Source organism: Bos taurus, chromosome 18 (assembly GCF_002263795.3).
Source record: "Bos taurus isolate L1 Dominette 01449 registration number 42190680 breed Hereford chromosome 18, ARS-UCD2.0, whole genome shotgun sequence".
NCBI classification, from domain to species: Eukaryota; Metazoa; Chordata; class Mammalia; order Artiodactyla; family Bovidae; genus Bos; species Bos taurus.
Window position 1 is genome coordinate 49,183,868 of NC_037345.1, and position 11,294 is coordinate 49,195,161.

General features: G+C 48.1%; 1 protein-coding gene across 1 annotated transcript; it reads left to right on the plus strand.

The window, feature by feature from the left end:
• Positions 1-876: 876 nt before the first annotated feature.
• On the plus strand, positions 877-6,232 carry SELENOV (selenoprotein V). The gene is made up of 6 exons (NM_001163244.2): positions 877-1,855; positions 3,320-3,344; positions 3,475-3,528; positions 3,641-3,715; positions 3,810-3,909; positions 5,637-6,232. The coding sequence occupies exons 1-5, from the start codon at positions 954-956 to the stop codon at positions 3,897-3,899; spliced, it is 1,146 nt and encodes a 381-aa protein (NP_001156716.1). The 5' UTR covers positions 877-953; the 3' UTR covers positions 3,900-3,909; positions 5,637-6,232.
• Positions 6,233-11,294: the final 5,062 nt, after the last annotated feature.

Below are 11,294 nucleotides of genomic sequence, written 5' to 3' on the forward strand. Positions count from 1 at the left end.
ATTCAGCAGTGAGCCAGACAAGTTCCTACCATGGAGGAGCTCACAGTGTGATAGAGCCCTGTACCCAGGATTCTGTGTCCAGACCCTGGAGTCTGATAGCTGTGGTTTGAATCCTGGTTCTGCCACGTACCAGCTATGGGCATATGTATAGCATTCAGTGCTAGGTGAATGTAAGATCTGTTATTCTTCTCCAGGTCACCCTCATTCTGACCTCACTGGAATGTCACTGTTTGGTAAGGGGTATATCTTCCCCTGTGCTTTGCAGGTGGCTCAGTGGTAAAGAATCCACCTGCCAGTGCAAGAGACACAGGCTCCATTCCTGGGTCAGGAAGAACCCCTGGAAGAGGAAATGGCAACTCACTCCAGTATTCTTGCCTGGAGAATCCTATGGACAGAGGAGCCTGGCGGGCTACAGTCCCTGGGATCCCAGAGTCTGACACATGCATATCTCCCCTACTGGACAGGGAGCCTGATCTCCGGACCTGGTCTCCTGACTGCTGTGTCTGAAGAGTCACCCAGCTCAGGAGGGCGCACATTGCAGGCACTGGACAAACATACAGTGAATGCCTGAACATTAAGGATATTGGCAACTGGAGGTAGGGATTCAGGGGATGGGATCCAGAGGTCCCTGCCCCATCCCCGGCTCTGGTGCTGCTGCTGCTGCTGCTAAGTCGCTTCAGTCGTGTCTGACTCTGTGTGACCGACCCCATAGACGGCAGCCCACCAGGCTCCGCCTTCCCTGGGATTCTCCAGGCAAGAACACTGGAGTCGGTTGCCATTTCCTTCTCCGATCCCCGGCTCGGCGGTAGAATCCGCGCACCCAATGGAACCCCGCGCAACAGCGCCCCATTATGGTCGCTAGAATCCCGTGCGGATGAGGCTCTTCCCGCCCCAAGGCAGGAGGGTCGGGAGGGATCGCCACCCCGGCTACCGGGGGTGCGCCCCGGGACCCCATGAACAACCAGCCGCGGACCCCAGCCCCTACTCCGGCCCGGGCCTCGACTCCGGTCCGGGGTTCGACCCTGCACAGGACCTCCATTCAGGTTCGGACTCCGACACCTGGCCCGGACTCGGGCCCGACCCGGATCACGACTCTGCTCCGGACGCCGGCTCTCATCCGGACCCTGACCCCCATCCGGACCCCAACTCCGGTCCGGACCCCAACTCCGGTCCCCCCCTCAACTCCGGTCCGGTCCCCAATTCCGGTCCGGACCCCAACTCCAGTCCCGCCCTCAACGCCGGTCCGGACCCCAACTCCGGTCCCGCTCTCGACTCCGGTCCGGCCCCCGACTCCCGTCCGCCCTCCGACTCCCGTCCGGCCCCCGACTCCTGTCCGGCCCCCGACACCGATCGGGACCCCGACACTGATCCGGTCCCCGACTCCGGTCCAGATCCCAATTCCGGAGCCGATCCCAACCCCGATCCCATCTCGGGTCCTGATTCCTCCCTTGGAATCCTTCCCCGACTCGGCTCTGCCTTCGGGCCCGCCCCTGGAACTTGAACCCACGCTCACTGTGTCACCTGCCAAGAATCTTGAGCCAAGCCCTGCCAAGAATCTTGAGCCAAGCCCGAGGGTGAAGCAAGTTTCATCAGCCGCCAATGGATTTCCTCCCATCCAAGAGCCCCTTCCTGCTCTTACTCCATTGGCCACCGATTTACGGTCCCCATCCCTCGGGTCCCCTCTGAGGACAGACACATCGACCACCAATTTGATAGCTTCTTCTTCTGGACATGTCCCAGGGACGCCCATCCTAGGGGCCATCCAGGCCATCTTACCGGTTCCTGCCACCGCATTAGCTTCCATCAGTGGGAACCTCAAAGAGGAAAACAAGATCATGATTCGAGTGGTTTACTGGTAAGGAGATGTCCCTGCCCACACCTGCTTCCGCCTCTGGGCCTGCCATTCTCTTTGGGACCCGAAAGCTCTACGTTCATTCATTCACTCTCCTGCTGCTGCGGGGCCAGGCCTTCAGGAGACAGAGGGCTGAGCCAAGCCATGTTTTCCTGGGGTTGGGGCAGGAGATGGGGGCAGGAAGAGGGAAGAGGAGGAATGGGAGAACTTCAGAGGCTGAGGGCTTAGAAACAGCCTTTCTTGGGAGGTGGGTCTTAGGCTGCAACTTCTCACTGATGAGGCTACCAAGTGGGGTGGGGAGGGTCTGATAGAAGTAGGGGGATCTGGATAGCAAGGGAAAGGGGGCCCACCCCATACAAAGGCCAGAGGGGTCCACATTTGTGATCCCAAAGCGGAATCTTTGTGTCAATGACAAGAGTAAACAGCAGTGACCTTCCTTGACTTCCTTGAGACCCAGGACTGAATGTGGCCGGGGGTGAGGCTTTGTCTTCCCCTCCAGTCCCCCAACCCCTCCCGCCCCCGCCCCCATGCGGTGGTCTCTCTCTAGCTCTCTCTCCAGCTCACTGCCTCTTTCCCTTTCCCCTTGTGATGTGTAGCTCTTTCTCCTTCTATCTCTCTTTCCCCCTCTCCCCCACCTCTCTTTCTCTGCCCATCTCCTCCTTCTTCTTCTTCCTTTTTTGGTCAAACTTGTGCTGCATGCAAAGCTTCCCTGACCAAGGATCAAAGATCAAACCCACACACTCATCAGTGGAAGTGTGTAATTTTAACCACTGGACCACCAGGGAATTCCCCATCTTCTTTCTCTTTCTCTGACTCCATGGATTCATTCATTATTTTATTCACTGAACAACCATTTATTCAGCACCTGCCATGTGCTGACCCTATTCTCAGCATCAGAGACACAGCAGTGAATAAGACAAAGATGCCTGTGGCACTGACATTCTGATGTGGAGGGGCAGAAATGGGCAATAAACACACCACATGGCAAGTTATCTAGTATCTTAGAAGGTGACCAGTGCTATGGACAAAAGGCATCTTGGGGGGGTGGGTGTCACAGGTTAGCTGGAGTATCCTCAAGGAGGCAATACTCGACCAAAGATCTGAAAGAGGGGCGAGAAGGAGCCTTTGAGCTACCAGGGAAAGAGTATTCTGTAGAGAGACCAGAAAGTACAAAGATCCTGAGGCAAGGCATCCCTGGAGTTTTGGAAGAAGGGCTAGGAGGTCCCTGTGGCTGGAGCCAGAGGGACAGAGGGAAGAGATGGAGCAGAGAGGTGATGGGGGTGGATCCTGTCAGGACTTGTGGACCACGGGGAGGACTGTTATTTTTGTGTTAAGATGCTTCTGAGCAGGGGAGGGACGAGATCTGACTTAGCTCTTCACAGTGTCTCTCTGGACTTCAGGGGATTCTAATGATGTATCTTCCTTCCACCTCTCTCTGCCTCCCTCCTCTCTGTCCTCGGCCTCCAGTGGCCTCTGAAGCTACAGCCTGCGGGTAAGTAGTTTTGGCTTTGGAGGTTGGGGGAGTTTGGGCCACGATGTCTGGAAGGGGTTCCTGTTTTCCCTCCTCTCAAGACCTATGACCCTGTGATCCCATGACCACATATCCCATCTCCTCCCCACAGTACATCCTATTGAGAAAGAGTCTGGAGCAGCAATTTCCAAACTCTCTAATCTTCGTGAGTGTGCTGGTGGCTTGGGAGAGTGGGGGGCAATCGGGGCTCCAAGACCCCCCAAAGGACTTGGAGGGGCGTTCTTTGCCTCTGCTAACCTCCACCATTCCCTCCCCAGGAGGAGGAAATATCTGCCCAGGCTACAGGGGAGTTTGAAGTGTTTGTGGATGGGAAACTGATACATTCAAAGAAGGTGATTCTGAGCAAGGTTCTGGACAGGGAGGGAGGCTGGAGCTCCCAGGGGGTGAGAGACCTACATGTCTGTGCTCTTTCCCTTCTGTGCCCAGAATGGTGATGGCTTTGTGGATGAGGTCAAGCTACAGACAATTGTCAACCTGCTCAATGAGGAGTTCAAGAAAAAGGTAGCAGGCAACTAGTGGGCTGGAGGTGAGATGAGGGCAGTGAGGTGGGAGGGGTGGAGGTTGGACCATGGGTGGGCGGGCAGGCAGAAGGCAGGGTCCTGCCTTGGAGTCAAAGACACCTTAGCCCCAGTTCTAGCTCAACCAGTCCTCACTGTTATAATCAGGTTAAGTTATCTATATCCTTTTCTGAGCCTCAGTTTCCTCATCTGTAAAATGGGGTTGTTAATTCCATAAAATGCTTCTTATAAGGTAATAAATAGTGCACGGCTTAGCGTATGTCAGAGTATGCTCAGCGTGTGTCAACTATACAGTTTTTTTTTTAATAACTTTTTTTTAACTTTTAGTTGTAAAGCTGTGCTGTGGCAGTATGTGACAATAACAGCATGTGTCTTTTCACCTTAATGGAGTTAATGAAATTAATACATTAAAAATTCAGTTATTAGTCCCACTAATAACTAGTCCCATTTCAGATGTTCACAGCCACACGTGGCAGCTGTATTGGACAGTGCAGATACAGAGCATGGAATCAATAATTGCATAAAGTCCTATTGCTAATGTTGTCTTAATGTTTTAAAGCATAGACACAACCATTTATTTTCCACCAATACTGGATTTTTAAAACCACTCACTACGTAGATATTTGTAAGCTGCTACTGATTTAATACTTTGTCTATTGTGTGTCTACTTTACAATTATTTCCAACTTTATTGAAGTGTAAGTGATGCATGAGAAACAGTACATGTTTAAAGCACACAAGCTGTTGAGTTTTGATAGACTCGTCATAAGTATACCATAAATCCCAGCAAGGATTCCCATTGGCATGGATTAAGTTACATGTCCATCTCTGAATGAATCACTCAGGGCCAAGGGAATGTCACTACACTGCTATCATTGGCCCGTCTTGAGTCACGTGTCTTTAACCTCACTGGATTTCATTTTAGTCAAGTATTTCCTGAGTACCTACGAGGTGTGATTCTAGGTCCTGGGGATGATACAGTGGTGAACCAAATAGACCCAAACCCTTGGCCTAGTGGAGCTGACAGTTGATGGAAGACAGTGAACAAGACCTTAGGTGAAGAGAAGGCATTTCATTGCTTTTTATTTCTTTTTTTGGCCGCACCATTCAGCATGTGCAATCTGTTCCTCTGTGCTGTCCTGTGCTGAGTCGCTCAGTCATGTCCGACTCTTTGCCACCCCCGTGGACTATAGCCCCTCAGGCTCCTCTGTTTATGGGGATTCTCCAGGCAAGAATACTGGAGTGAGTTTCCATGCCCTCCTCTCTTAGTTCCTCTACCAGGGATCAAACCTGTGCCCTCTGTAGTGGGAGCGAGGAGTCTTAACCACTGGACTTCTAGGGAAGTCCCTAGAAGGTACTTTAGGAGATAAGTGATGAGAAGAAAAATAAAGTAGGGAAAGGGCTTTGGAGGCTGCTGGGGACTTTTTGCAACTCTAAGTTGAGTGGTCAGAGACAATCTCATTGGGAAGGTGATATTGAAACACTTGAAGGATGTAAGGGACTGAAGCATGTGGATATCTAGGGGAAAGTATTCTGGGCAGAAGGGACAGAATGTGCATGGGCCCTGCGGTAGGAGTGTGTCTGGTGTGTTTCAGAAATGTCAAGGAGACTCTGGCAGGCATTATAAGCCATGGAAATGGAAAATCTTAGAGGTCCTGAACATAGTAAGCCCTACAAATGCTATCTTTTTTTTTTTAGAGTTATTATTTTTTTTCTTTCTTGTTTCCCCATTTCAGGAGCCTCAGCAGGATGGTGAAAAGGGCTGAAATGATGTCAAGTCAGGTCCTTTTCTGATGGCAGCTGGGACAGGGTCAGGGAGAAGTGAAGAGGGAAATACAGAGTCTGCCTCCCTGTGTTCTCGTCTGATTGCCACTGTCCCCGCACTCACTTCTGCCGTCTGGGGAAGTTGCCTGCTACGGTGCTCCCAGCATCTCCTGGACCGGGTGGGCGGGGGCGGGGAGGCCAGCTTGGAACAGAAGGCTACTCCTGCTGCTCCCCACCTGGTGTAGCCTCAACGTTCTCACACTGTCAAAGTCAGTTTCTTTCTTTTATGGGATCTTTATTTCCTGTGGCCTGGTTTGGAATTTGATTGGCATTTCATTGATTGGCATTCCCATTCCATTGGCATTTGTTGGGGTTGAGACAGAAATAGGAACGGTGAGAAGCCTCAAAAGACATTCCAAACTTCCATACATGTCAGTGTTCACTTTCTAAACCCACAGATCTTAGAATGTCAGTGCTGGGAGGGGTCTCAACTATCTGGGAGAAGACCATTCGTGCATTCAGTAGGCATTGATGAGCCCCCTGCTCACCATCTGGCTCCGTGGGGTCAATAGGCATGTGCCAGAAGGTCCAGTGCAAGGCGTGGGAGTCAGACCTTTATCATGGAGCTGCTGTGTGACTTCCAACAGGGGACACTACCTCTCCAATTCTCAATTTCTCCTGCAAAATGACCGTCATGCTGCTTAATTGTGAAATTTCCAAAGTTTTATACAGGATACATAGGTTTCAGTTAGAAGTAGATTTTTGAGGACTTTCCTGGTAGCTCAGCTGGTAAAGAATCCACCTGCCATGCAGGAGACCCCAGTTCGATCGCTGGGTCGGAAAGATCCCCTATAAAAGGGATAGGCTACCCACTCCACTATTCTTGGGCTTCCCTTGTGGCTCAGAGGGTAAAGAATTCACCTGCAATGCAGGAGACCTAGGTTCAATCCCTGGGTTGGAAAGATCTCCTGGAGGAGGGTGTGGCCACCCACTCCAGTATTGTTGCCTGGAGAATCCCCATGGACAGAGGAGCCTGGGGGGGACTACAGTCCATGGGGTCGCAAAGAGTCCAGAACGACTGAGCGACTAAGTACAGCGCTGGTGGTCCAATGTTTAAGAATCTGCCTACCAATGCAGGGGACCTGGGTTTGATCTCTGGTCTGGGAACTAAGATTCCACTTGCTGAGGGGCAACTAAGCCCATGAGCCACAACTACTGAAGCCTGCGTGCCCGAGAGCCCTTGCTCTGCAACAAGAGAAGCCACTGCAGTGACCGCACACCACAACTAGAGAAAGCCCACGTGCAGCAACAAAGACCCAGGGCAGCCAAAAGTAAGTAAAATTTTAAAAGTAGACATTGGTTAGGATGGCTCTTGCCTTCGAGTAACAGCAAGCTGGACCGTCAGTGGCTCACAAAATATATGCTCAGTCGCTTCAGTCATGTCTGACTCTGCAACGCTATGGACTGTAGCCCACCAGGTTCCTCTGGGATTCTTCAGGCAAGAACCCTTGAGTGGGTTGCTGTTTCCTACTTCAGGGGAATCTTCCTGACCCAGGGATTGAACTCGTGTCTCTTATGCCTCCTGCATTAGCAAGCAGGTTCTTTACCACTAGCGCCACCTCAGACAATAGAAACAGCAAATGATTTTGATTTCAAACTGATAGGAGAGGGCTGAGTTCAGCCAGCTATCCAGCTCTGCCACGGGGAGCCCAGAGTTTTTCTCCACTTCTTTTCTGCCATCATCAGTGTGTGATGATGTGTTGGCTTTGGAGCTCATGCATGTGGTTTCACTGTTGCATCCCTACCGGTTATGTCTGTTTTCCAGGCAGAAGAGAGTAGAAGGCAAGGACATGCCCGCTGGATCACTTTATTAGGAGAGTAAAACTTCCCCAGAAGCCCCGCTCAGTCTTCTTTTATGACTCCAAGACAATGCCCCGCCCCCTGCCCACCCATCCACCCACAGCCCAGCCTGCACCCCTCCCCACTCCCCTCCCACAGCGCACCTCCAGTTCACCAGTTGCTTTCTACCTTTTCCTGATCTCATTAATAATGCGTACAGATTTTCTGCAGCCTGGCCTCATCCACAAAGCTGTCTGGATCATGAGAACAGGGAGTGATTCAACAGAGATTGAGTAGGGATAGGAAGCAACAGCTGGGGGCGCCATGAAGCCCCCATCCTGATATATTCACTAGCGTTGGGAGCATGTGAGTGAGAGAGCAGTGGATGAATCAAAGGGTTTGACTCTAGAGTTCTTAATATGTCATAAAGTGAAAGTGAAGTCGCTCAGTCGTGTCTGACTCTTTGCGACCCCATGGACTGTAGCCCACCATGCTCCTCCATCCACTGAGTTTTCTAGGCAAGATTACTGGAGTGGGTTGCCATTTCCTTCTCCAGGGGATATTCCTGACCCAGAGTTGTTTTTTTTTTTTTTTTTTAAGTTTGAGAAAGTTATGATTATCAGGATTGTATACATGATCACAATCAAAACAAAGAGATAAACCAAAGAATAAGACTTTTTTAACCCTCCTGAAAACATAATAAATTACAATTTCTGGTCAAATGTTATTCCTATGCTATATTCATTTTGATCTCATTTTCCATTTTATACTCTGGCATTTATTTTCTTTTTTTTGTTTGTTTCAATTAGCATTTATGACAAAATTGAAAGGTAAGTTTTACAAGTTTTGTCGACCTTGTGTTGCTATCATCTGTAAGAATAAGGATCATGTACCATTGTGATTGAGATAAATAATTACGATTGAGATTGAATACATATTAGGATTTGTAGTTACTTGCAGAAAAGTTATTCATATTTTGGACCAAATTTCTTTTACACAATTCCAAATTATGTTTTCAAAAGCAAATTGCAAAACAAAATGCACTTCTTTAGTTCAAAATCATCTTGTAAAAGGATTCTTTGATGAATAAGGATATATCAATTCAATTTATTGGTGTTATTCCTTTTTTTTAAATTTTATTTTATTTTTAAACTTTACAATATTGTATTGGTTTTGCCATATATTGAAATGAATCCGCCACAGGCATACATGTGTTCCCCATCCTGAACCCCCCTCCCTCCTCCCTCCCCATACCATCCCTCTGGGTCGTCCCAGTGCACCAGCCCCAAGCATCCAGTATCGTGCATCGAATCTGGACTGGTGACTCGTTTCATATATGATATTATACATATTTCAATGGCATTTATTTTCTGAATATAGTTACATATAATATTTTGTGTTAACTCCCTAGTCTTAATACCACAAAGTCACCTGTTTTACTGGGTGTATTTTTATCATTTAGAGTAGGATATGCTTGTTAATAAGCCAGTTATACTTCAGTAACTTTGTGAATACAAAGACACTGAGAAGTAAGAACAAATAATGGAGTTATTATTTCACAGATCCTCATTCAAGTTCAGGAAAATTACTTTCAGAAAGCTGCAATTCTGCCAAATATAGTCTATGTTTAAATGGAAACTGAAAGAAAAGTGAAATTACTGGAAGCCTTTGACGGTTCACTAGACATTGTGTGCTTTCAATAGTTCAACACTGTTATGCTTGATAATCAAGAGTAAATTAATAGGCCAACATTTTTAAATGTACAGTTTAATTAAGGTATAAGGTATATAAACAATCAGGTAAGCTTATAGAGAAGCTGACCAAGATACATAAATCAGGAGATATGTGTCCATCTAAATTTTCTATTCATCTTTTTTTTTCTTTTTACAGAATATTTATTAAAGTTGTTTAATATACAATTTCTCATTTGTCATTCTGGAAGTCCTTTTTTAGAAAGACTCTTCTTTGATGACAAACAGCAGCCACATTGTCAGTGATTATTCTGGTCCTCCACTTTGGATAAATTCAATTTCTTTTTGAGACACGAGTTTCCTTCTGTATCTCTGAGGTAAAGTTTTTATTATCTCTGCGGTGTCTAGCGGAGAAGGCAATGGCACCCCACTCCAGTACTCTTGCCTGGAAAATCCTGTGGACGGAGGAGCCTGGTAGGCTACAGTCCATGGGGTCGCTAAAAGTCGGACACGACTGAGCGACTTCACTTTCACTTTTCCCTTTCATGCATTGGAGAAGGAAATGGCAACCCGCTCCAGTGTTCTTGCCTGGAGAATCCCAGGGACGAGGGAGCCTGGTGGGCTGCCGTCTATGGGGTCGCACAGAGTCGGACACGACTGAAGCGACTTAGCAGCAGCAGCAGCAGCAGCGGTGTCTGGTGGACCCTGATGCATCAGCCAGTCTGGCGATTTACTTCCCTTAGAATGCTGTGAAATTAAAGAAGTATGAGATGGTAGTCCCGCTGATCTTAGAACTTCTGATACATTTGGTTTAGGAAGTCTCTTCTGTCAGAGAACCTTATTAATGGAGTCTACCTGAACGAACCTGCTGGCAGACGCCATCTTGCTGCCCACCATGACCCCCGAGAAGGCGCAGCTTCCGGGGCGCTGGCGAGCCGCGGTTATAACAGGAGTCCTGGGCGGCTGGGGCCGCTGACTCAGGGATTGAACCCGGGTCTCCGGCATTGCAGGCAGACGCTTTTACCGTCTGAGCCAACAGGGAAGCCCAATATGTCATATGATAAATACAAGGAACCATAAGGTAGTATTTTAATAAAGGTTTTTATTGTAAGCAGAGTTCTAAGGTGACCCTCAAAGGGTCTAAGGTGACCCTCACTTTCGAATAACCCCCATCCCTTTTTTTACAAACAAACATGTTTGTTTATTTGGCTGTACCTAGTCTTAGTTGCAGCACAAAAGATCTTCATTGCTGCCTGCGGCATCTTTAGTTGCAGTAGCATCTGGAATCTTTTTTTAATTGCGGCTTGTGGGATCTAATTCCCTGAACAGGGATTGAACCCAGGCCCCCTGCACTGGGAGTTGAGCCTCTTAACCACCGGACCACTGGGGAAGTCCTGGGTTCAGTTACTGTTCCTTCATTCCTGGTGGTTCTTTATATTTTCTAGCTCTTTTGTTAAAAAAAAGTCTGATTTCTCACTCTGTATACCTGTTCTCCTAAGTTCTTTATCACCTTTGTGATAATTACCCTGAAAACTTTCTCAGGTAGATTGCCTATCTCCACCTAGTTCTGGGGTTTTATCTTGTCCCGCCATCTGGGACGTAGTCCTCTACCATCTCACCTTGTGTAAGTTGCTGTTTGTCTTTTTATGTATGTGACAGGTCAGTTAACATTTCTTTTTTTCTTTTCTTTACTTTTTTAGATTTTTTTGAACGTTGAGTTATTTTTCTTTTTTAAAATTTTATTTATTTTTAATTAATTTATTTTAATTGGAGGGTAATTACTTTACTATTGTAGTGGTTTTTGTGGTTTTCATACATCGACCTGAATCAGCCATGGGTGCACATGTGTCCCCCTATCTCACCCCACTCCTGCCTCCCTCGGCACCCCATCCCTCTGGGTTGTCCCAGAGCACCATAGTTACATTTCTTGACCCTGGAGCAGTGACCCTCTGTAGGAGGCAGCCTGTGTGTCCTAGCAGAGCACTCCCCTCTCATAAACTAAGATATATGCTCTCGGGGTTCCCCCTAAGTGGGCTCTGTGGGTCTTTCTCTGTGTGGGTAATCTGATAGGCTTGGTTGGCCCCTACTCTGGTTGGTTGC